This window comes from Suncus etruscus, chromosome 5 (assembly GCF_024139225.1).
Source record: "Suncus etruscus isolate mSunEtr1 chromosome 5, mSunEtr1.pri.cur, whole genome shotgun sequence".
Taxonomy (NCBI): Eukaryota; Metazoa; Chordata; class Mammalia; order Eulipotyphla; family Soricidae; genus Suncus; species Suncus etruscus.
The window spans coordinates 151,240,710-151,267,415 of record NC_064852.1 but is presented as its reverse complement, the minus strand read 5'-3'; the positions used below and the strand labels follow the sequence as shown (position 1 = coordinate 151,267,415).

Here is a 26,706-nt window from a genome sequence, read left to right as displayed (position 1 = left end):
CAGAGCGGCCCCACGCCAGGGCAGTACTCGCGCGCCCTCTCCAGACAGGCTCCAGCACTGCGGCTAAGCCCGCTGCGGGCCCGCAAGGGAACAAGCAGGCGAACCTGGGGCAAAGAGCAGAACCCCAAGCCCGGGCTAGAGGTTTCTGCAGGCCAAGAGCTTGACCTTTTGTGTATATGTTTTTAATATTAAAAAAATTATTTTTCACTTTTATTTTTAAATGTTAAAGTTTGGTTCTTGTGCCACATCTGGCACATCTGGCACATCTGGCAATTGCCAGGATTGGTTCCTGAGTGCAGGGCCAGAAATAAGACGAAGCTTTGACCTTTTGTAAGTGTACATTCTGACCCTGCAGCTCCGGGAAGGCCTTGAAGGCCCTGGTCGGTGTTAGAAGCACTACCTGCTACTCTGACCCGAATGCATCCAGGACTGGTTGCAGCTAAGGAAGGCTCAGCTGCTACCTTCGTGGCCTAATTTTAGTTCCTTTTCTTTTTCTTTTTTTGTGTGCCATCCCCTGGCGAGGCTCAGGGGTTACTCCTGGCTCTGCACTCCGGAATCACTCCTGGTGGGCTCAGAGGACCATATGGGATGCTGGGGATAGAATCTGGGTAGGCCTTTGTCCTGTCTCTCCGGCCCAGGCCTTTTAGAGGAGAAGGGAGAAGTAGGAGCAGGAGAAAGGAAGAAAAAGAAGGAGGAGGAGGAAGAGGAGTAGGAGTAGAAATTAGAATGTTTACAACCCACTTTCCAGGATTCCCAGGCTAAAGCTATTCGTGTACAAACTAAATTAAGCTGAAAATGGGGGTTGGGATCTTGATTTACCAAGAGGTTTGTTTGGTGGGGGTGGTTGTCATCAATTCAGGTCCCACTACAGTTATAATTTCCTCTCACTGGGCCCTCCTCTGAGCTCTAGCTGGGGAACTAGGGACAATCATTTCCTCACCCCCTACAGTGTCCCAGGTTGCCCACATTCCTTGGCCAGTGGCCCCTTCCCAGCTCCACTCCATTCAGCCCCTGTCCACCCCACCGCTCCCAGGGCTAACTCTCCTTCCTCCTTAGAGCACCCTTTTGCTCCACTGGGCACACCCGGGATGCCAAGAATCCTTTCTTAGTTCCTTGGTCTTTCTTAAAAACACGTCTGCAAGAGTCTTTCTCCAGGTAAAGTGTCCAATTCTGGAGGCTGGACCTGGTTATCTGTGAGACCACCACGAGAACCCCGAAACTTCATCCTTTCCTCCCAGTACTCCTGCCTTGCGTCGATTTGGTCCTGATTTCTAATTGTGAGTCCAGCTCAGAAGAAGCTTCGTGGAAGAGATGGGACTCTAGAAAAGCCAATGACACAGAAGCTACCTGGAACAGGTTGGTAGCAATGTTTTTGGGGAAGTGTGACTTATCTTGAAATGCAAAGGACGACAGGGCCGAGAGATAGCATGGAGGTGGAGCGTTTGCCTTACATGCAGAAGGTCACTGGTTCAAATCCTAGCATGCCATATAATCCCCTGAGCCTGCCAGGAGCGATTTCTGAGCGTAGAGCCAGGAGGAACCCCTGAGCGCTGCCGGGTGTGACCCAATAAACAAATAAACAAACAAACAAAAAAGGACGAGCACTTCCCTTTGCAATGGTCCAGGGAAGCGATTCAGGCGAGGGTGGAGTGAGGGATCAGCAGGCCTTAAGGCCTTGCAACGCAGCCAACCCAGGTTTATACCCCTGCCCAGCAAATGGTCCCCAAGCGCCAGGAGTGATTCCTGAGCGCGGAGTCAAGAGCAAACCCTGAGCACAGTAGGATGTAGCCCCACACCAAAATCCACACACTTAATATACCTGCACAGAGACCTTTCTCCTTGGCCTTAGCTCCTCTTGAACTCCCGGAACGCACCCAGGCCTGTTTGTAGTACCGCAGGTAACCATAAGAGGGCGACACACCCCGGAAAGTTGTTTCTCAGCGCACACCAGGCTAGGGGGGAAAATAAGCATGTTTTGGGGAGAGCGAGGAGCAGGTCAAGGGGCAAATCACAGAATCATTTCAGTGCACAAACAAGGGGAAGGGGGGAGGGAGAGAGAGAGAGAGAGAGAGAGAGAGAGAGAGAGAGAGAGAGAGAGAGAGAGAGAGAGAGAGAGAGAGAGAGATTGCACAATTGAAGAACTGAGGGGAGAGAGAGAGAGAGAGAGAGAGAGAGAGAGAGAGAGAGAGAGAGAGAGAGAGAGAGAGAGAGAGAGAGAGAGAGAGAGAGATTGCACAATTGAAGAACTGAGGTGGACAGGAAAAGGGAAGTCCAGGAGAATAGGACATTTCTATAAGAAAAAAAGAGCACAAGTTAAACCAACAAACAAAAAATGGTTTCTTGCATGCAGGTTTGATATAGATCACTTACCTGCCAGAGTCGTGGGTGATGCCGCAATGACTCCCATTCAGCCATGACCTGAAGGCCCACTCTGAGAGATTGTTCCGGTTTCTTCCTCAATATGGGCCAATCTCTTGGCCATCTCTTCCATCCCTGCCTAAGTCCACACGCTTGCTAGTAGCTTCCAGAAAGCCTGGTGTGCCCAGAGCAAGCATCTACAGTGCAGAGCTAAAGGATGAGCAGAGGTTGGGTAAGTGCTGGCCCGAACACCCCACGGGCTCATTCACTCCCCTCCCTTAGGGGTCTGAGAAGCAGAGGCCAAACTTCCCTGGGCTATGACTCTGCACAGACTGGCATCCTCTCCTTCTCTGCACACGAAGATGAGGTGCACCCTGGAAATTCAGCACCAGTGTAGACAATACAGTCAATTCACAGTCACCCGGATATCACTGATGGGCACAGGCTGGCTGCAGCTGGGACTTTTTCACAGGGCAGAGTCTTTAGTGAGCTACAAAGAGGTGTTGGCATCATATCCTGGCAGAGGTTGAATTCCAATGGATTGGAAAGGATCCTAGTGACTCTGCTTGGTGCATGCACTAGAAGAGCATCCTCTTCCAGGAATGTGGGACACATGGCTGGCTGTACCCCCTAACAGGTTTTCCACTTGACCCTGTGAATGCATTGCAGTGGAAATACTCAGAGCCATCCAGTACTCAGAAGTCCCTCCTGGCTCTGTTCAGGGGACCATAGGGGATGCTGGGGGTTGAACCCGGGTTGGCTGTGTACAGGGCAAGTTCCTTACCCAATGTATTATTGCTCTGGCTCAGGGGATGGAAATGTATCCTAATATAGAATACACTCACCATGAATACAGCAAGATTATCTGTCCCCTGCAAAAAAAAACTTCCTATTGCAGTTAGAAATACAAACGTGGGCCCGGAGAGATAGCACAGCGGCGTTTGCCTTGCAAGCAGCCGATCCAGGACCCAAGGTGGTTGGTTCGAATCCCGGTGTCCCATAGGGTCCCCATGCCTGCCAGGAGCTATTTCTGAGCAGACAGCCAGGAGGGACCCCTGAGCACCACTGGGTGTGGCCCAAAAACCAAAACCAAAAAAGAAAAAAAAAAAGAAAGAAAGAAATACAAACGTGAACATTTATAACCCGAGAAGGAATGACTGAAGGCATTTATTTGTAAGAATATGCACCTTACAAAAAAAAAGAATATGCACTTTTTTTTTTTTGTTTTTTTTGGGGGTCACACCCGGTAACACTCAGGGGTTACTCCTGGCTATGCGCTCAGAAGTTGCTCCTGGCTCGAGGGACCATATGGGACACCGGGGGATCAAACCGCGGTCCGTCCAAGGCTAGCACAGGCAAGGCAGGCACCTTACCTTTAGCGCCACCGCCCGGCCCTGAATATGCACTTTTTAATAGATTCTACATGCCTTATAGATTATTCACAGACTTTTCACCATTAGAATATATTATATGTTGTATTTATCAAGTCACACAAGCCAATTAGAGAAGAACATGACAGTTACATTCATTCACTTCTCTGCCCTTCTCCCTCACGACTACCTTAATTCTGTGTGTCATTATATGAATAACCGAGGACAAACTAAAACTAGATAAGGAAAAGTTCATTGAAAAGTAGAAAAACTTGTGGACCAGAGCAACAGCACAGTGGGTAGGATGTTTGTCTTGCACAAGGCCAACCTGGCTTCGATCCCCAGCATCCCATATGGTCCCCTGGGCCTGCCAGGAGTAATTTCTGAGAGTAGAACCAGGAGTAACCTGAGCACTGCCAACTGTAGCCCCAAACCAAAAAAGAAAAAATAATGACAATAAAAATACTTAATAAGTCTCTTGTTCCCAGTACAGAACTCATTGATTCCCCAAATAAAATGATCCAAACAAGCAAGATGACTTACTGGACTGGATTCTGGATTCTCAGGACAGTGTGTAGCCTGAGTTGCAGTCTGTTCGTATCAGTGACCTCAGAACCTCGCAAACAGACCAGCAGGACAGATCAGCACCTCCTGCTCCAAGCCAAGGTTGGGTTTTGTAATGCTCCAAGTTTTTTCCTTTCAATGATTCCATTATTTAGAACCACATTTTCCTCTGCTGCCGAGTCACAGCTTCACCACCTGACATCTAACCTCAACTCTAGCTTAATGATTTAAAAAATGTCTTTCCTTTGTTTTCCTTAAGAATGCATAAGACAGGGGCCAGCGAGATAGCATGGAGGTAAGGTGTTTGCCTTGCATGCAGAGGTCAGCATCCCAGCATCCCATATAGTTCCCTGACCCTTCCAGGAGTGACTTCTGGGTGTAGAACCAGGAGTAACCCCTGAGCGCTGTTGGGTGTGACCCAAAAACAAAGCAAAACAAACAATGCATAAGACATGGGGCTGGAGCGGTGGTGCAAGCGGTAGGGTGTGCTAACATCCCCCCAGCGTCCCATAAGGTCCCCCAAGTCAGGAGCAATTTCTGAGTGCATAGCCAGGAGTAACCCCTGAGTGTCATTGCATGCAGCCCAAAAATAAAAACAAAAACAAAACATAAGATAGAAGGGCCAGAATGACAGCACAAGCAGAAGGGCATTTGCCTTGCACGCAGCTGATCCAGGACAGATGGTGGTTTGAATCCTGGCATCCCATATGTCCCCTGAGCCTGCCAGGAGCGACTTCTGAGAGCAGAGCCAGGAGTAACCCCTGAGTGCTGCTGGGTGTGACCCAAAAAAATAAAAAATAAAAATAAAAAAAGAATGCAGAAGATTTAGGAGCTTGGTTCAACATCTTTTTGGTGGGTTAGGGAAGGAGAGAGACTCAGATAAATGGACTGGGATTAACCATTTCTTGGGTAAAGAATGTTATTAACCATAAAAAGATACCTTTGGTTCTTGCTTTATTTTCATCTTGTGATTAACAGAATTCTAAAGTTGTCATCATGAACATGGGGCCATGTTCATGACCAATAAATGGGACTCAGACAGATTCTGTCCACAGACAGCAAAAAAATCATCCACATCCATTCACTAGTGAGAGAGAGAGAGAGGCTGAGAAGGCAAGTTATAAAAGGAGGTTTTCTTTTCAAAGATCTTCCTCCTTAATGGTCTCCCAAACACTATCCACAGGAGCTGTATTTGCTTTGCTTCTCCTTGATGGAAAAATGGAATCCTCTTTCTGTGGTGAAATAAACAAAACAATATAAGAAGAAATAATTAAAGAGCTCGCCCCAATAGCAATGAAAGAGCCAAGGAGGCTCAAATCATATTTAAAAAGCAACCAGCAGGATTTCTTTGTTAAGGCAATGGCTATTTATTTTATTGTATTCTGTTGCTTTGGGGCAGGAGAATTTGGGTGTGTTCAGGGGTCAGGACCCAGAGGGGCTTCCTAGACATGCTGACTTTGCTCAAGACCCCTTCCCCTACCCCCAGCCTTCTGGCTGCAGTCTGGGATACTGGGGGCTATGAAACAGTCACTGACTTCTTAGGAAGAATGAAAGGCCCAAGAGATAGTCAGATGGAGGAGGTCTGTCCTCTTCTCTGGGCAGGCATATATCCCACCCTGCACTGCCAGGGGTCATTCCTGAGTCAGAAGTAGCCTATGAACACAGCTGAGTGTGACCTGCCACTCAACCAACCCTCTACCCCACACTAATAAAGCAAAATAACTTTAAGGGGAGAATGGAGATGAGAGGGGGTGAAGGCTGACCGAATCCATCCCTGTATCCCCATTGGAATGCGCCTGTTACCCAGAGACTCACACACCCGGCTTTGGCTTCGAGAAATGTGGCACTTTTGTCTTTTGCCTGGTTGTGGATCTTCAATTTGCTAAAAAAAAAAAAAAAATTAAAAAGGCAGTAAGATAGGGAGCAGAGCCCCCAGAGACCCACATACGAAGAACCGCTTTCACGAGCATATTTGCTCACCCAAATTCTCTTCCAGTTCCAGCTGCACTCCTGCCCTTTGTGGCTAAATGACCACAGGGGTCCCCAGAAGGGAGGCTGTGTGTGTGTGTGTGTGAAGGAGAGAGGCACCAAGGAATTGAGTATTATATTTTCTGGGGTATAAGACGACTTTTTAACCCATGAAAAACTTCTTAGAAGTCAGGGTGTTGTCTTATACGCTGGTATACAGCTTGCTGAAACTTACTCCAGCTTCAGGGACAAATGATCTGCCCCCCTCTTACCAGAGCATCCCATCCAGCTGCCAGGCATCATCACTCAGTCCTCTGCTGGTCCTGGTTCATCTTTCAGGGCACACAGAGGAGCTGAGTTATCCAGCACCGTATCTCATCCAGCCAATGGGTATAAGGCTTTCTGGTACTCAGTCCTCTGTTCAGCTTTTAGGGGACACAGAGGAAGCACCCCAGCCAGCTGCTCCCGGAAAAAAAAAAACCCTCTCTTTGCTCTCAGTGTAGATCACAATTAAAAATCACAGTCACTCATTAGAAATGACAAATGTAAAATGATTGTTAGCACTCCGAAGCCTAGCTTATTAAACATATATTGTTAATTTTGAGGGTTCTATTCTTTTTCTCTTATGTTTTTTAATTTCCAGTTGGTGTGCGTTAAAAGAGAGGTAGTCTTATATGGTGAATATAGCCAAAACCTTATATTTTAACAGAAAAAGTAGGGGGTCATCTTATAAGCCCAGTCATCTTATACGCTGGAAAGTATGGTAATTCTGCCTGGTTTTTAAAAGGACTACCTAGGCCCCCAAAACAAAAGATTCCCCCAGACCCTATCCCTGTTTAGGAAGCCACATCAGGTGTGGGGAGCTTTGCTGGTCCCAAAGTCCCTGTTGGTCAAGTGGAGATCAGGGCTGAAATTCAAGGCCCTGGAAGGGATGTAGTCAAGGTCAACTCAACAGTGAAGGCTGAAGAAGGAACCTACAAAGGTTTAGTCAAGAAAGCTTTTCCATCGAGGTGAGTGGGGTGATGCCTACATCCATACCACCAAATCCCTACACCCCACCCCCCATTTACAGCACCTCTGGTCCTAATGAGAGAAGCTACAGAGAGAATGTGTAGGGAAGAAGAGGGTTTGGAGGGAACTTGGTCACCATTGAGACCCCAGGCCCAGAGCAGAGAAGCAAGCGAACAGCAAGAATCTGGAGGAGAATGAGGGAGCAATAATACAGCCAGGAGGGCATTTGCCTTATACATGACTAAGTGGGATTCAATCACTGGCATCCCATGTGGTTCTTTGAGCCTGACAGGAGTAATTCCTGAGCAAAGAGCCTGGAATAACCTATGAGCATGACTGGACATGGTCAACACCTCCCCCCAAAAAAACCCCAACAACCAAGAACAACAACAACAACAACAAAAAAGGATGGGGCCAGACAGATAGCACAGTGGTAGGGCATTTCCCTTGCATGCGGCCACCCCGGGAGGGAACCAGTTCAATTCCCAGCATCCCATGTGGTCACTCAGCTTACCAGGCACAATTTCTGAGTGGCAAGCCATGAATAACCCCTGAGCATCGCTCACTGTGGCTCAAAAAACAATCAATCAATAAAGTTTTAAAAAAAATACAAAAAGGAAAAGAAAAGAATCTGGAGATAGTCTGGGGGTATCAGGCATAGCCAGTAACCATGGGCCCCCCTGGGTTGGGGTAGGAATATGCTGAGCCTCTTATAGAAACAAAGTCTTATTGGTTCAAAAAGCTGGGGTATATGCTTTGCATGTAAAAGCCTGGGTTTGAACCCCATAAAGCATCCAGAGTGCTTTATTCTAAGCAGAGGAGAGAGTATCCCCTGACCACCACTGGCAGGGCTCAAAACCAACCTCCCCCACAACTATCATTGTTATTGTCATTATGACTGTTGTTGTTATTATTATTTCTATGGACCAGGAACTGGACCCAGGACCTCACGCATGCAAGGCAAATGCTCTATCGAAGAACAACATTCCCAATCCCCCAAAAAAAGCATCATTAGATAAGTCCGTTTGGGAGCCAAAGAGAGAGAGCGTAGCAGTTAAGGTACTTGCATGCCTTGCATGCCAAGAACCTGATTCCATCCCAGACATCACATGTGCCCCCACCCCCCGTACTGCCAAGAGTCATGGCAGAGCAGAGCCAGGATTAACCCCCTGAGCACTGCCAGGTATGGTTTCCCCAATAATAACAATAATAAATGAACATGTCAGCTTGTGTGCATCTTGACTTGGAGAAAACCAAAACTGCAAAAAATATTTTGACAAATTTTCTTTTTCTTCTACCAAATAAGCTCCTTTTCATTGAGTCCCTAGCTTCTAGCCATTTCTGTATAAACAGATCGAAGAGCGCAATGAATTAAGTGCATTACAGTTGCTTTGACATTCATGACAATATAGAGCAGGGCATTTTGAGATTCATGGGAGAAGAGAGCTGCCATTTCACATTTACAGAACTTGCTCACAATGATGGCTCTTCATGAGCAAGGCTCCCATACTTAAGATGAGTAGTCATTTTTAAACATCAGGTATGAAATCTTAGTCAGTGATGATTGGCATGTGATGCATTTTGCTCTTATTATTTTCTTGTTACATTACATTGTGGTGGCTCTTAGGTAACTAAATACAAATGCTGTGAGTGAACTCTCAGAATTGTTCTCTTCTATTCTCCTTCCTCCTTCCTCCCCGCCCCATGGAGAAATAAATAGAATCCACTCCACATATTTAGCAATCTCAGGTGGAACCTGTTTCTCTTCCTGTATTAATGAGGCATTAAATATTTAAGAGTTTGGGCCAGACCCATTGTATCTTAGGGCTTACTCCGGTCTCTGCTCTCCAGGAGCACTCCTGGAGTGCTCAGTAGACCATAGGAGGTGCCAGGAATTGAACTTGGGTTGGCTGCATGTATGGTGAGGGCCCTACTCACTGTGTGCTCTCTCTTTTCAGCCCTATCCTTTATTTATAAACCTTATTTATCTGTTCTAGTTAAAAGGATTAAATACTCACAAAAAATACTAAGGATTTTATGTAGGAGCAGTACTATAAGAAAAGTGTTAAACGGGGCTGGGAAGGTGGCGCTAGAGGTAAGGTGTCTACCTTGCAAGCGCTAGCGTAGGACCGCGGTTCGATCCCCCGGCGTCCCATATGGTCCCCCCAAGCCAGGGGTGATTTCTGAGTGCATAGCCAGGAGTAACCCCTGAGCGTCAAACGGGCGTGGCCCAAAAACCAAAAAAAAAAAAAAAAAAAAAGTGTTAAACTTTTTCTTTCTTGTTGGCAGTTATTATTGCTTTAAGAATTCAGCATGGGGGCCGGGAAGGTGGTGCTACAGGTTAGGTGTCTGCCTTGCAAGCAGATGGACCGCGGTTCGATCCCCCGGTGTCCCATATGGTCCCCCAAGCCAGGGGTGATTTCTGAGCGCATAGCCAGGAGTAACCCCTGAATGTCAAACGGGTGTGGCCCAAAAACCAAAAAAAAAAAAAAAAAAAAAAAGAATTCAGCATGATTTTGTTGTGTGCTTATGTTTCTTTACTGCATTTGTTTGCCTTCAGATTGTAATGATTTCTTTTAGAAATGTCTCAAGCCTTACCTTTGAAAGCATTTGCCTAAAGCTTGTTTAGCTTATTAACTTTAAGTCTGTATTTAATTCATGCTTCACACACCTTTCTTGCTAGAGGATATGCTGGGGGTGGGATCTGCTTTATTTAGGGGACATATTTGTCCTGTTTCCTCAACTTCTCTGCTCTTCCAGAGTTTTTTTTTTTTTTTTTTTTTTTTTGGTTTTTGGGCCACACCCGGTGGTGCTCAGGGGCCACTCCTGGCTGTCTTCTCAGAAATAGCTCCTGGCAGGCACGGGGGACCATATGGGACACCGGGATTCAAACCAACCACCTTAGGTCCTGGATCAGCTGCTTGCAAGGCAAACACCGTTGTGCTATCTCTCCGGGCCCTCTTCCAGAGTTCTTTTGTTTTTGTTTTTGTTTTTGTTTTGGGGGCACACCCGGCGGTGCTCAGGGGTTACTCCTGGCTGTCTGCTCAGAAATAGCTCCTGGCAGGCACGGGGGACCATATGGGACACGGGATTCGAACCAACCACCTTAGGTCCTGGATCGGCTGCTTGCAAGGCAAACACCGTTGTGCTATCTCTCTGGGCCCTCTTCCAAAGTTCTTTATGAGAATCAAAATTTTCAATATCAAACCAAGAGACTTCCCTGTTCAACATTCTAATCTTTCAAGGGCCTTTTAGATAAAATTCTGAATAACACTGTAGACTGTGATGCCTAGAATATCTTCCCCAAAACCCAATTTTCCAGATGAAAATACAAGTTCTTTACCTTCCCAAAACTCAAATGAATAAAGAAATCAAGAGAGGGGCCAGAGAGATAGCACAGTAGTATGGCGATTGCCTTGCACATGGCTGACCCAGGACTAATGGTGGTTCAATTCCCGACATCCCCTGAGCCTATCAGGGTTGATTTTTGAGTGCAGAGCCAAGAGTAACCCCTGAGCATCACCAGGTGTGACTCCCCCGAACCCCGCCCCCATAAAAAGAAATCAAGAGAGCGTGGAAAAGAAACTTGTGGAGTATTTTGGAAAAGCAACTTGAATTGGGTTGTCTTTCATATCAGTCACAGGGGTAAGTATTATATGGGCAAATCAAAGGAATGTAGTTAGAGTGGTTGGTTTTGGCTAATGCTTTCAATAGATGACTGCCTTTTCCTCTTACGGAGTAAACTCTTCAACTATTCACCATACAGATATTTCCTCTACTAAGTGGGTTAGATTTAGTTCACCCTCATTTGAGAGGACTCCCCTTTAATGAAGGACACTCCAATTTATTATTTTCTTTTTCTTCTTTTATATGTCTATAATCAATGGAACTGAAAGGGAACTCTCTCCTGCCTAAGAAGTTAGATCTTATGACTCTTGAAAAAGACCATCCATGATTCTTTTGTCCTTTTGCTTTGCTCCTTTCTTGGTCACTATTGAAATGCCAAGGGTTTTTCTCTTCCCTGAGAAAATAGGTTCTGTTCTAGAGAAAAGAAGAAACAAGTATAAAACTCAGCTATGTTGATTTAGAAAAAATAAAAGCTGCAAAGTCAAGTAAAGATTAATGTCCATGGAAATACTTGATCTATCTCCTGAGAAAGAACTACATTGAAATAAAAATATTAGGGAAACTTTCCAAATATTTTCTGTTGAATGTTTAAAGATTCATGTGATAGTCTACAAAAGATTTCTATTTATAAAAGTCAGCCGGCATTAGTATGTCCAGTTCTGGGAATTATTTGGCGCTATTAAACTAAACTTGGGTCGTTATATATGCAAGGCTTGTGCCCCCAGGTCCCTGAACTACCTTTTGGACCCTAAAACGTTTAATTTGAGAGCCAGAAATATAGTACAATGGGTAAGATACTTACCCTTGCATGAGGCTAACCCAGGCTCAATCCCTGGCACTATGTATGAATGATCCCTGAATGTGAAGTCAAGGGAATAAGCCTTGTGCCTTACCAAGTGTGTCCCCCCAAAAAAATAATAAAAAAAATTTAAAAGTCTTAAGGACAGGGCCAGAGAGATAGCATGGAGGTAGGGCATTTCCCTTGCATGCAGAAGGAAAATGGTTCGAATCGCTGCATCCCATATGGTTCCCAGAGCCTGCCAGGAGCAATTTCTGAGCATAGAGTCAGGAGTAACTCCTGAGTGCTGCCGGATGTGACACAAAAACAAAAAACAAAAAAGCCTTAAGGACTTGTTCTCTGTAGTTTCTTCCAACTGCCAATGTCATTTTCAGTTACCCCTATAAATATTCTTAAAAATTCTTTCTAGAGCCAGTGATGTAGTCTTCTTTAAGATCATCTACTCTATGGTAAAAAAAAAAAAAAAAAAAAAAAAACTGTGGTGCACCTACACAATGGAATACTAGGCAGCTGTTAGGAAAAATGAAATTATAAAATTTACTTATACATAGATGGATATGGAGAATAATGTTGAGTAAACATATAGAGTAAAATGAGTCAGGGGGAGAGAGATAGATATCAAATGATTGCACTCATTTTTGAGATATTAAAAAATAGTCTCATAACAATATCCAGAAAAAGTAGAGACAGGAGGACTGGTTCATAGTAGGAAGCTTGCCACAAACAGGGGAGCCAATGAAAGTTGGAAATAATCACGCTGGACAAGAACTGGGTGCTGAAAGAAGGGAAAGTAATGCGCATGATACCTCTTAAGTAATAATATTGCTACTAAACCCACAGCATCTAAAAGCAAGAGAGAATAAGAGAAGAAAAGTGTCTGCCATAGAGGCAGGTTGGGGGTAGAGGGAAACTGGGGACATTAGTGGCAGGAAATGTGCAGTAGTGAAGGGTGTTGGACATTTATGACTGAAACTCAATCATGAACAACTTTGTAACTGTGTGTCTCATGGTGATTTGATAATAAAAAAAAAAATAAAACAAAACAAAAGAGAAAGGTCTCACCATTTCTAGGTCCCCTGCAGCCAGCATCGCCACCTTTTCTGAGATCATCTTTTGCAGGCAGTTACTCAGCAAAAAAGCCTAAGAAATTCAGAGACAGGAGCTCAGCCTAGCTGAGGGCCTCCTACTTTCTCCCCTCACCCACACCAAGCACCTCTCTGCATTGCCTTCCAATGTCATGCTCTTACGAATCTAAATTTTGACCTTATTTTCTATACAATTGCATCAGACCTAAGGAGTATAGATTTGTGCTTTTTCTCAATTTGAAATAATTTTTTTTTCAGTTTTGGGGTCCACCCAGCGCTGATCAGGACTTACTCCTAGCTTTGTGCTAAGAAACTATTCTTAGTGGGGTTTAGCGGACCTACCATAGGGGATGCTAAGGTTTGAACCTGGGTCAGTTGCCTGCAAGATAAGCACACGCCTGGTCCCTTTTAAAAAAATATATTGATCTTTATCAAACTTTACTGACTTCTGCATCACAATGGAGTGTCTTATATTGTATAGTGGATTCAGGGAGGTGGTAAAGTGGCACTGGCATATTTGGGGATCTAATTTCCCAAAAGTACCTGCCCTTCTACCCGATTCTGCAATGGCTCTTATGTGGATCACTCCTCCACTGGAGGTATCCCTCTTCATGGCCAAAGCAAGAGCATTAGCAGTAAACTGCAGACACTCTTCCTTAGTCATACCTTCCTGGTAAGTTGCATCAACATAGCCATAGAGATATAGGAGCTACCAGAGCCCCCAAAGGCAAACGGCCGCTTTACCATTATATATCCCATGGGCACTGACTATATCTGCCCTCCTTCTGGAGATCCCAGCCCGCCGTGATGATTCCTGCCATCAGATCTTGGTATTGGTAACACATCTCTTTAAAGAGGCTGGCTGCTGTGTGTGCCAAAGGAGGTTCAATGCTATGGAAACCAAGCTGGTAAGTGACTGCATCAGCGACTGCCTGGGTATCAGCTGCGTAGCCTGAGCGGCACAGAAAATATGATCATGAAGGGGGTCAGCTTGTCAGTCACTTGGTTGGCTATATAGGACCCAGTAGTGGTTCTAGAGTCAGCTCCCAGAACTACACCCTGTCGAACTGCACGGCCATGATAGTTGTCCCTATAGAGATTTTTCGGCTTCCCCAGTCCGGGGTGAAGGCCTCCGGCCCCTAGGCAGGTTTGGTCCTCGCTCTGCACCCATCTTCTAAGGTCGTCACCATCCTCCTCACACTGGTCCCATTTTTAAAACTGGATCCATAAGGGGCTGGAGAGATAGCATGGAGGTAAGGTGTTTGCCTTGCATGCAGAAAAATGGTGGTTCAAATTCTGGAATCCCATATATCCAGGCTATTTCTCTCCTATAAAATTATCTTCCTTGCCTCCTTAGTCATCAATTCATGTTCTAGGGATGGAGAGTATCCCAGGTGGCTCACTATTATAATCTAATCAGCTATAGTTGACCTTAAACTCATAGCTCCCCATTGTGAAGGGGCCTACACGTAGGTGTGAAGGGCCTGCTTGTAAGAACCTACCAGCACCTGCTTTCATCTCCTTAGTTTTCTGGAGCAGCCCCTTATTCACTTTGAGAACCGACCATGACCCCCACAGTGCCTGCAGTACAGAAGAGAGCACCCATCTGTGTGTAGCACTACACTGTTCTTCATCTCACTATGGTCCAGGCTGCTCATCCTTAGGGATTCTAGTTAAAGTCCCTCATGTGGCCCAGAGGGGTCCTTCCCACAAATCCCCACAAACTTTTCTTCTTTCACCAGGTTGAGACCCAGAAATCTCAACTTTGAAGGTTCCTTATTCTGATCAAAAGGATCCCTTTATTGGGCAGGGAAAAGGCAATGAGAGAGATAAACACTGGGAATACTTTCTAGTTTGGAAGGAAAGAGAAAGGAGGGAAGGTGAGGTGATGGAATAAAGGCAAGAGTAGAGGCCAGAGCGATAGCACAGTGGTAGGGCATTTGCCTTGCATGCGGTGGACCCAGGACGGACCTGGGTTCAATCCCTGGCATCCCATAAGGTCCCCCAAACCTGCTAATGGCAATTTCTGAGTGCAGAGCCAGGAGTACACCCTGAGAACCACTGGGTGTGACCCAAAAACAAAACAAAACAAAAGACGAGTAACAGTGATGTGAAGACAAACTCACATTTCCTGTTTTCACTCAGCACTCCTGCCTCTCTCACCTATGGAAGCTCCATAAAGTCAGCGTGTGAAGTGAGGTCCTGACCTCAAGGCACCCTGTTGATGGGTGCCCACGGGTATTCTTGGTGCCATGTTCATGTCTCTGTGTCCACAGAGACAAGTGCTAATGTGGCCCCATCCCCCCATTCTAACTTACCTGCAAGATCCTGCCCATTCCTGGGAGGAGTCTTGGAAAGGTTAGATAAGGCTTTGACCAGAGAGGATTAAGGCCTTTTGGTCTTTTGCCAGGATGGAGGTTGGAGGTAACATGGATAAAAAAGTAAGATGCAGGGCTAGCTAAGAATGTCATGCGTAAATGGTTAGCAGCCACATCTGTTGGCCAGGGCAATAAAGATGTTATCTCTCTGGAAGCCTGCCTGTGAGTGAGTTCAATACTTAGGCCGGGGCCTAAGAACAAAGGCCTCCATCCACCATCCAAGCCCATCTTAAGGGCTGTAACACTACAGTGCTAAGATTCAGCAGGCGAGACCAAATCATGGTTAACACAAGGACTTTCTTGTTCACTTGTTAACTTGTCCTTGTTAAGACAAGGATTAACTGAGCTTTTATTTAAAGGACCTAAAAGAGATGCAAAGATTGGGGCTTAATCCCAGGTATCTCATATGGGGCCTCACCTGCCAACAGTAGTAACCCCTAAGCATTGCCAGTAGGCCCTCCTCCCAAAAGTAGAGCATTAATAGGGGACATTAGTTACCCAAGACCAAAAGTCTCATGGAAGTCAACAAGTACTCAAGTTAATGTTGAGGCAAGAATTACTTGGATTATTTGTTAAATATATTTTATTTTAGGACACTGGTCATTTCTTTTTTTTTTTTTTTTTTTTTTTTGGTTTTTGGGTCACACCTGGTGGTGCTCAGGGGTTACTCCTGGCTGTCTGCTCAGAAATAGCTCCTGGCAGGCACAGGGGACCATATGGGACACCGGGATTCGAACCAACCACCTTAGGTCCTGGATTGGCTGCTTGCAAGGCAAACACCGCTGTGCTATCTCTCCGGGCCCTCACTGGTCATTTCTATTCAACATTGAAATGCTTAATTTGGGGCCGGAGAGATAGCATGAAGGTAGGGTGTTTGCTTTGCATGCAGAAGGACAGTGGTTAAAATCCCAGCATCCCATATGGTCCCCTGAGCCTGCCAGGAATGATTTCTGAGTGTAGAGCCAGGAGTAACCCCTGAGTGCTATCGGGTGTAACCCCCCCCCCAAAAAAAAGCTTAATTTAGTTCAGCAAAAAGAATTTCCCAGGGACCAGGAGGTTATGCAAAGAATCGGGGCCCATATTTTTGCTTGTCTTTGTTTTTTGGCCACCTTGGGTGTGCTCAGGGCTCTGTGCTGAGCTCAGAGCTCAGGATCCTGGCTTTGCGCTCAGAAATCTCTCCTGGTGGTGTTTGGGGAACCATATGGGACATCAGGGATAGAACTCAGGTTGGTCACATTGCAAATCGTATGCCCTCCCTGCTGTGCTATCATTCCAGCCTCTGAAGTCTTTGTTCTTACATGCTGGAAACTGGGCTCTATCCTCAGCACTGTATGGTGTCCACCAAGCACCACTGGGAGCATCAATGGGCATGAACCCCTGACTATCAAGGTAATAGTACCCCCTCAGCATCACCAGATGTGGCCCCAAAACAGAAAGAGTAAGAGAGAGAAGAAGGAGGAGGAGAAGGAGGAGGAGGAGGAGGAGGAGGAGGAGGAGAAGAAGAAGAAGAAGAAGAAGAAGAAGAAGAAGAAGAAGAAGAAGAAGAAGAAGAAGAAGAAGAAGAAGAAGAAGAAGAAGAAGAAGAAAGAAGAAGAAAAGAAGAAGAAGAAAAGAAGAAGAAGAAGAAGAAGAAGAAGAAGAAGAAGAAGAAGAAGAAGAAGAAGAAGAAGAAGAAGAAGAAGAAGAAGAAGAAAAGAAGAAGGAGCTTCTGCACCTTAAAGGAAATAGTGCCTAAGATACAAAAAGCCATGCACAGAATGGGAGAAACTATTCATCCAATACCCATCAGATAAGGGAATAATATTTATAATATATAAGGTACTGGCAGAACTTAACAAGAAAAAAAATCTAACCCCATCAAAAAAATGGGGAGAAGAAATGAACAGACAATTTCTCAAAGAAGAAATACAAATGGCCAAAAGGCACATTAAAAATGCTCCACATCACTAATCATCAGGGAGATGCAAATCAAAACAACACTGTGATACCATCTCATGCCACAGAGACTGGCACACATCACAAAGAACAAGAACAATCAGAGCTGGTGGGGATGTGAAGAGAGAAAGAAACTCTCATTCACTGCTGGTGGGAATGCTGTCTAGTCCAGCCCTATGGAAAACAATATGGAGATTCCTCAAAAATATGGAAATTGAGCTCCCATTTGGCCCAGCTATACCACTCCTAGGGAGTATACCCTAGGGGTATTCCCTAGGAATACAAAAATGCAATACAAAAATGCCTTCTGCACACCTATATTCATTGCAGCCCTCAAAGAGCCCCATTTTCTTGAAGAAACCAAGCCCAGCCCCAGACAATGCCTCAGGTTTGAGACAATACCTGTAAGGGACCCAGAATCCTGCTCTCTGCTGAACTAAATGCTTTCTTCCCAGAGGACTTTGCAGCAGAAGTGGTCCCTTTGACCACCCAGTTCAGGTCAATGGGGCATTGAGTCGAAGGCAGGTGTAGTGGTGGGAAGTTTTTAATTTCTGGGTAAAAAAGCAGTTCGAATCCCCATGGGAAAGATGGAGAAATGGTAGTGGACAGGTCATCTCCTTCCAGTAATCTTACTGAAAAATCACCAGAAATCTGGCAAATAAAGCCAGTGGCAACCAATTGGCAACACTCAGCTGCGCCTATTTGTTTGGTTTTGGTGCCAACCAGTAGGGTTATCTTTACAAACACAATTTTATTGGCAGCACTCAGTAGGATGCTCACACCACCCAAGAGCTCACCTGCTTGGTGTAGATGACAAACCATCGCCAGCAGCCACCCTCAAGGCACTGCAGCTGGAGCTCCAGGTTCTGGAGAGTTCGCTCAGACTGGTCCTTGCCCAGCAGAGCCCCCTGCAGAGAAACAGTGAGTACTTTGCTAGTCAGTAGGGACTAAGCTGGCTCTTCTGCACTGGGCCAGAGAGCAGATACCCTCAGATCCACAGAGCTGCCAGTGTAGACATAGGACATAGCATGCATGTTCAAAGGACAAACAGCACAGGGATGTGGACTAATCTAAAACAAGCACCACATCCAGACCAGAAGACAGACTTCTGAGCTGGACTAGATGCTCCTCAGTTTGCATAGAGGGAGCATTTTAAGTGGCATGGGGAGTAAGAGACAAGAGGCTTAAAGAGGGAGGTAGGGTTGGACCCCAAAAATCCTGCAGAAGGCACCTGGGACCTCACATTCAATCTTCTTTGTTCCCAGTGATGGAGCCCCAAATTCAAAGGCACACTTGCCCTCTTCTATTATGACCATCAAGGGGGACTCCCACAGGGCTCTGCTCTGCCAAAAAGTACCCCATATCTCAGTCCTCAACCAACTAGGTATATATGTGTGTTCCAATACCATGAATATGAGCGAGAGTTCCAGTTCCTGTAGCTCTTCAGCTCCTGGGATCCCTGATTATAGAAAGCCTCTGGGTCAGCCTTCCAGAGGGAGCCACTCCACATCTCGTCCACAAGAAGTGAGGTGCAGGTCTGGTCATGCCCACCAATTCCCTACACACACTCTCCCAAGTCCACACAGACCTTCACCAGTACAGTACAGGGGCTATAATTTGGGTGGCTGAGTTCATCCTGAGGGTGCCAAACATTCCCTAAAAGTCGTCCAACCAGGACAGGACCCCAGTTGCACCTCTCTTTTAGAGAGAGCAGCGTGATAGCTTGGGGTGAGCATTGAGCAAGGATGCTCTCAGACACCATCGCAGACTTGCCCAATGAGGCAAGAAAAAAAAAAAAAGAAGGGGAAAAGAAAGGGAAGGGGGTGAATATGACTCTCTCCCTGATGCCAGCAGGGGTCACGCTGGGGAACTCAGAGGTCTTATGGATGAAGGAGAAGAAAGGCAAAGGCTTGAAGATGGGGTTAGAATCTCTGAGTAGGGAAGGAAGAGATAGTACAGCTGGGAGAACTCTTGCCTTGCATGTGGCTGACCAGATTCAATCCCCAGCATTCCATATGGTCCCATGAGCCAGGGGGGAGTGACTGATTCCTGAGTGCAGAGTCAGGAGTAAGCCCAAGAAGACATGCAAAGGAGGATTGTGAACCTCTAGTTGAAGGAATTAATCACTAGAAACATGCCCAGAAGTCACAGAGATGATGAGATTGGCGACAGTAAAAACAAAGAAGTTTGAAGTAGGCCAACACATTCAGAGGAGGAGAACAGAGGAGCGGAGAGGGGCTGGAGAGAGAGGACAAATGCCTTGGACGTGGCAGACCCAAGTTCAATCCCCAGCATCCCATATGATTCCCCAAGCTCACCAGATGTAATTCTTTTATTTTTACCCCACCCCCTAAATGTGATCCTTGAGCGCAGAATCAGGTTATCCCTTGAGCACTGTTTGATATGGCCCAAAAAGCAAAAATAAAATTAAAATAAAAAAGAATCGGGGCCGGAGAGATAGCATGGAGGTAAGGCGTTTGCCTTTTATTCAGGAGGTCATCGGTTCAAATCCCGGCACCCCATATGGTCCCCTGTGCCTGCCAGGAGCAATTTCTGAGCCTGGAGCCAGAAATAACCCCTGAGCACTGCCGGGTGTGATCCAAAAACGACAAATAAATAAATAAATAAATAAATAAATAAATAAATAAATAAATAAATAAATAAATAAATAAATAAAATAAAAAAGAATCAAAAACTTAAAGATGTAGTCTACAACTGTACAAATTGAAAAATAAAAATGTTCCATTTAGGGGCTAGAGCGATAGCACACCTATATGGCATTTCCTTGCACACGGCCAACCCATGATGAACCCAGGTTCTATCCCTGGCATCTCATATGGTCCCCCAAGCCTGCCAGGAACAATTTCTGAGTGCAGAACCAGAGTAACCTCTGAATGCCACCAGGTGTGGCCCAAAAGCCAAAAAAAAAAAAAAAAGTTCCATTTAGCAATGCTCCTAGATTTGATACCAAAAAACACAATGAATAGAATGAAAATTGGCTATATTAAGATTGTAGCCAAAGCAAAATCTTGTTTACTTTTTTTCTATAAAAATTATATTAAGAGGGGCCAGAGTGGTAGCACAGTGGTAGGGAATTGTTTGCCTTGCATGCGACTGACCAAGGACAGAGCTGGGTTTAATCCTTGATGTCCCATATGGTCCTCTGAGCTAGAAGCGATTTCTGAGAGCAGAGCCAGGAGTAACCCCTGAGCGTCACCAGGTGTGACCCAAAAAAAAAAAAAAAAATTCTATTAAGATAATGGGAAGCTAGCCCAAAGGATGGAGTATATGTTCTGCATGCAGGAAGACCATTGTTTCTTCCCCCAGCACAAAGCTAGACATAACCTGTGAGCACTAATTTTTTTATTGTAAATCCCAAAAACAAAAAGAGGCAGAAACACACAGAGAGAGAGAGAAAGAGAGAGAGAAGAAACTACAGAGTGAGTAAATATTTGCAGTCCACAAATCCAGTGAGAACCCAATCTTCAGGCTGAGTAAGTACCGTGAAAATCCAAGAATAATTTAAAAAAAAAACAACTCATCTAGTTAGAATATGGGCAAAGAAAACAAAAAGAAATCTTGCCAAAGATACCAAGATGGTAAAGAAGCTCATCGTGAAAGGAGATCCAACATCATTAGTCACAAGGGAAATGCAAATTAAGCCACCACAAAATACCTTTGCGCATTCATCAGAGCAACTGCAATCAGAGAAAGCAACAAGACTAAATGCTACCGAGGAAGATTAATAATATACTTATCACTGGTAGGATGTGGGTCAGTCCTTCCTTCCTCCCCACCCAAAAAAGGTGTTCTACAGATTCTTTAAAAAATACACAACACACACACACACACACACACACATACACACACATACACACACACATACACACACACACACAACTAAACTAAACATGCAACATCCATATGACTCAGTAATTGTACTTCTGGGTGTGTATGCCAGAGAAACGGTGCCCAGTCTAAAACCTACACATAAATATGGATAGGGGCTTTATTTTGAACAGTGAACGACTGCAAACAGCTCTTTCCCTATGGGGCTGGTTGAACAAATTCTTGTGAGTCTGCCCCGTATACTCAAAAGTACAAACACACAACCCCACAGTACTTACTGCTCCAAGATGGAGTTCCCAAGTCATGGGAGAAAAGAAAGGCCAGGGATGTGGCTTTAGTGGTTGAACGTATGTCTTGTGTTGAGACCCTAAGTTCAGGGCCACACATGCAGAAAAATCCACTCCTTGTTTTTATTGATCTTGTAACTTCCTACAGTTTGTATTATTCAAAGTTCTCTAAAACCACCAAAGGTCTGGAGAGAGAGTCCGGAAGGGAAGACACTTGCCTTGCATGAGCTGAAACCTGTTCCATTCCTGGCACTCCACAAGCCGCACCAGGAGTGATCCCTGAGCAGAGTAAGGAGTCAGCCCTGAGCACTGCCGGGTGTGATCCCAGATTCAAACAGCAACAACAGAACATCAGAAAGGATGCATTTCTATGAGATACATGGCTGTGCAGAGGGAAATGCAGGTGAGAGGCCTGCCAGCCTCTGTTCTCTCCACAGCATCACCTTGCTAGAGGTAGTTTCCTATTTTGTTTGTTTAGTTGGTTTTTTGTTTTTGGATCACACCCGGCAGCGCTCAGGAGTTACTCCTGGCTCTGTGCTCAGAAGTTACTCCTGGCAGGCTTGGGGGACCATATGGGATGCTGGGATTCAAACCAGGGTCCATCCTATGTTGGCCACTTGCAAGGCAAATGCCTTACCGCTGTGCTATCACTCCGCCCCCTCTATTTTGTTTTTTTATTTTATGTCATAAAGTTTTGATTTGTAGTATTTTCTATTTAACATAATTTTTTGTTTTGTTTTTTTGGGGGCCAGAGAGATAGCATGAAGGTAGGGCATTTGCTTCGCATGCAGAAGGACTGTGGCTCAAATTCCAGCATCCCATATGGTCCCCTGAGCCTGCTAGGAGCGATTTCTGAGCATAGAGCCAAGAGTAACCCCTGAGCGCTGAAAGGTGTAACCCAAAAAAACAAAGGCAAGATCCCTACCCATCTACTATTGCCTTGGCCCCAAAATACACATAATTTTGATTTGTATTATTTTTTGTTTAATGTAGCAGTTATTTTTTAGTTTGTTGTTTTGTTTTCATTGTTGTTGTTGTTGTTTTTTACTTTGGTTTTTGGTTTTTAGGCCACACCCAGGGGTGCTCAGAGATTATTCCTGGCTCTCTGAGTTCAGAAATCACTTTTGAAAAAAGAAGAAGAAGAAGAAGAAGAAGAAGAAGAAGAAGAAGAAGAAGAAGAAGAAGAAGAAGAAGAAGAAGAAGAAGAAGAAGAAGAAGAAGAAGAAGAAGAAGAAGAAGAAGAAGAAGAAGAAGAAGAAGAAGAAGAAGAAGAAGAAGAAGAAGAAGAAGAAGAAGAAGAAGAAAAGAAATCACTTTTGGTGGGCTTGGGGGACCATATAGGATGCCAGGGATTGAACTCAGATTGACCATGTGCAAGGCAAATAAATGCCCTACCTGTTATACTATCACTCCATTCCTTATTTGTTGTTTTGTTTGGGGGCTACAGAGGGCAATGCTCAGTGTTTACTCCTGACTCTACACTAAGAAAGAAATCATTCCTGCCAGTGCTCAGAGGACCATGTGGGATGCTGAGGATTGAGTCCAGGTCAGCCTCATGCAAGGCAAAAGCCCTTCCCTCTGTACTATCTCTCCAGCCCAAATATATTCTAGTTTTGATTTGCAGTTTTTTTCTATTTAACACACTTTTTTGAGGGTCGGGGAGACCTCACACGTGGTGGTATTCAGGGCTTACTCCTGGCTCTACACTTAGAAATCACTCCTGTTAGTGCTCTGGGGACCATATGGGATGCTGGGATTCAAAGTGGGTCAGCCATGTGCAAGCAAACACCTTCCCTGCTGTACTCTTCCCCCCAGGCACCTTTGTTGAAGGCAGGCGAGGCAAGGCGAACTGGACACTCACCCGGAAGGTCACGCGCCAGCACCGCACACTGCTCATCTGGAATGTGAAGTCCTGCTTCTGGCCATCAGGCAGAGTGACCTGGCAATGGAGGGCACCACTGCCCACCTCCGGCTCAGCTGCGCAGCCTGGCTCTGGGAAGTCACAGGTGCAGGGGTCCAGACGCAAGTGCCCATAGTTCGGGAATCCCCGGGCCTGTTCCAGGAACTGCTCCCCAAAGGGGTGAAGGAAAAATGGGAGCATCCTGTCAGCAGCAATGGCATCGCCCTTTCCCAGGACCACACAGGGAGGTAGCCCCAGCCCAGCACCTCCAAGCACAGCACAACCCCAAAGGGAGAGAGAGTTGCAAGTGGGGACAGGAACCACTGCTGCCTGATCCTGTGACAGCTCCATCCCACTGGGACTGGACACATCTGAGGAGGGCCAGGAGTGAGGGATGGGAGCCGGAGAGATAGCACAGTGGTAGGGCGTTCACCTTGCATGAGGCTGACCTAGGAGGGACTCAGTTTGACTCCCAGCATCCCATGTGGTCCCCCAGCCTGCTACGGGAGATTTCTGAGTGCAGAGCCAGGAGTGACCCCTGAGTGCTGCTGAGTGTGGCCTAAAAACCAATCAATCAATCAAGTTTAAAATAAAAAGAAGTGAGGGATGAAGGTGTGTGGGCAGTGGGGTAGAGGTACAGTCTTAATAAAAAATCCCAAAGCTGCAGGCTAGGAGGGAGGCAAGTGTGTGATGTGATGTAGAGGAAATGAGAGAGAGAGAGAGAGAGAGAGAGAGAGAGAGAGAGAGAGAGAGAGAGAGAGAGAGAGGGAGGGAGGGAGGGAGAGAGAGGGAGAGAGAGAGAGGAAGGAAGGGGAGAAGGATGAGAGAGATGGAAAAAGGGAAGAAGAGAGCACCAATGAAGTGAGGCAGGAGTACTTGTGCTGTGGAATTGGGGTTCAAAGCAAGTGCAACGGAGGGGATCTTTGTAGGTTTTGAGGAGCATTCCAGCAAGCCCTGTCCTCCTCCTCTTCTCCAGGGCTCTTCACTGTCTCATCAGTGCTCTGAGGCAGCTAACAACTGTAAGTGGACGTTTGAACCCTCACCCCCACCCTCTTTCTGTTTTTTTTTTTTAGCTCTCACCAAAGTTTTGCCCAGAAAAGGGGGTTCTCACTGCAACTTGGGTCTTTCAAAAAGCAGCCTGGCTCGCTCCCACTCTCCAGCCTCCTCCTCACTCCCAGGCACCAAGAGACAACCTTTCAGCACAGAGACACTCACATCGGGTCTCTCCCATACACAGGCCGGTCCATGTGCTCAACCCAGGAAATGCATTGGCAGTCCCCCCGCCCCCCCTTCGACCCATTGTTGAACTAACTTCAGAAATAGCCCTTTGAGAGGGGCAGGTAGGTGCTAAAAGATAAGTTCTGTTTCTCAAGGAAGTTGTGGCTGGCACTTGGCACCTAACAGGAAGGCAGGGGGCCTGGAGTGGTACTACCAATTATGAAAACCAGAGACAGAAATCTGCAACACAGCCACTCAAAATGAGTTCTCTGGGGGCCGAAGCAGTGGTGCAAGCAGTAGGGCGTCTGCCTCGCATGTGCTAATCTAGGACAGACTGCGGTTGGACGCCCCACTCCCCCCGGACTCCCAAATGATCCCCCCAAGCCAGGAGTAATTTCTGAGTGCATAGCCAGGAGTAAACCCTGAGTGTCACCGGGTGTGGCCCAAAAATGAAAAAACAAACAAACAAAACCAAAGAGTTTCTTTGGTCCTGATGAAGCTCCTTTCCTATCTCTACCTGCAGAAGACATGGTTAGTGTTTGCATGAAGATGGTTCCTCTCTTGGCTCAAATACTGGATCTGTATTTTCAGGCATATGTTGTCTATTGCAATGACTTGCCTCTATATTCAGGTGCAAAAGCAGTTTTAGGAGACACATAAGTGAATGAGTGTGACTGTGCGCCAATAAAACTTTATTCCTTTTTTGGGGGGTGGGGAAACACACCCAGTGATGTTCAGGGGTTACTCCTGGCTATGTGCTCAGAAATAGCCCCTGGATTGGGGGAACATATGGGACACCTGGGTATTGAACTCTGGTTAGTCCTAGGCTAGCATGCTCAAGACAGATGCCTTATCGCCTGCACCACCACTCCGGAAAAATTTTATTTATAAAAACAGTACCTTAAATGGGCCCAGAGAGATAGCACAGCGGTGTTTGCCTTGCAAGCAGCCGATCCAGGACCTAAGGTGGTTGGTTCGAATCCCGGTGTCCCATATGGTCCCCCGTGCCTGCCAGGAGCTATTTCTGAGCAGATAGCCAGGAGTAACCCCTGAGCACCGCCGGGTATGGCCCAAAAACCAAAAAACCAAAAAAACAAAAACAGTACCCTACGCTAGGAGGGTGTTTGCCTTGTGCAAGGCCAACCCAGTTTCAATCCCTAGCGTCCCAGATGGTCCCCGAGCCAACCAGGAGTAATTTCTGAGTGAAGAGCAAGAAGTAATCCCTGAGGGCTGTCGGGTGTGACTCACTCTCCCCCCACAAAAAGAAATAACTTCTTCATTATATTAATTTCACCTGGAGAAACTATAAAGTCATGGCCGTCTACTGGTCCTTTTTCTTCTCTATAATTCTTTCTAGTTCTTTCTTCTTTAATCCTCTTTCCCTTTTATCCTACACTCTTCCTGAATTCCCTCAGTTCAGTTCTCAAAATTCAGTTCTTTCAATTTGGTTCTTTTTGTATTAACCAAAGTCTTGCCAGTTTCACCTGCACTTTGTTAAAATATCAGTGTCTTGGTGGCAAACACTGGCAACGTCTAAAGAATAGAAAGAAAATAAATAAAAGACTGGAGATTTTGTTGTGTTTAATTTTCCTTCAATGCCAGGCTTAGTTGTACTGCCTTGTGAGGGGAATCTGTGAGTGGGATTCTGCTATTCTGAAACATTCAAATGTACTGAAGAAATTTACTGTCAGGAGCATCAGAAGACAGACTGAAAAAGAATGTAGGCTGGCACAATGGCTAGTGAATAATAAAGACCCATAGAATGGGTCATGGAAAAACAGTGCTGAAAGTCTCTCTTAATTCAGTTGGCAAAGGACTCAGTTGATAGCCTGTATTTGTTTAGAATAATTGATATATTATTATTTCTACTAATTCTATCATCAGAAAAAAATCAATGAGAGTCAGCCATCTCACATTTTTATAAAGGACTGCCATAGACAGAGCTTAGAAAGGGGCAGAAAATGTGGAGACAGCTCAGTTCCTTGAAGTCCCTGTCCCAGAAAGGCCTGAGTTCAAATGTCTCACCTTCCTTGGCTGGTCTTCTTTCTGGTGAGCCTCTAGCTCCTGTCTCTGGACTGAACTCAGTGTGGCCCACTCTTGTTCCATGTCCCAGACTGCCTTCAAAAGGTGTGAGTTGTCCAGTTAGCAAGGAGCAGAAAGGAGGAAAACTGACCCAAAACCAGCCTGTTTGTGAAGATTATGAAAACAGACCCATGATGTATGCCTAAAACTAGCTATGGATAGCCTTGTAAATCAAAATGCTTTCCATTAAAATTTTTTTGGGGGGCCACACCCGGCAGTGCTCATGAGTTACTCCTGGCTGTCTGCTCAGAAAGAGCTCCTGGCAGGCACGGGGG

The 26,706-nt window shown here is 45.7% G+C and overlaps 1 protein-coding gene across 1 annotated transcript in view; it reads right to left on the bottom strand.

Moving 5' to 3' along the window:
- The window catches only part of SNX31 (sorting nexin 31), a 46,695-nt gene that overhangs the window by 439 nt on the left and 19,550 nt on the right, over window positions 1-26,706 (bottom strand). Inside the window, exons 9-13 of the mRNA XM_049772953.1 lie at window positions 26,375-26,467; window positions 23,093-23,296; window positions 17,893-18,003; window positions 12,760-12,837; window positions 15-104 (exon numbers count right to left, since the gene is read on the bottom strand). Coding sequence (XP_049628910.1) covers window positions 15-104; window positions 12,760-12,837; window positions 17,893-18,003; window positions 23,093-23,296; window positions 26,375-26,467 — 576 coding nt within the window. The remainder of the gene's footprint in view (window positions 1-14; window positions 105-12,759; window positions 12,838-17,892; window positions 18,004-23,092; window positions 23,297-26,374; window positions 26,468-26,706) is intronic.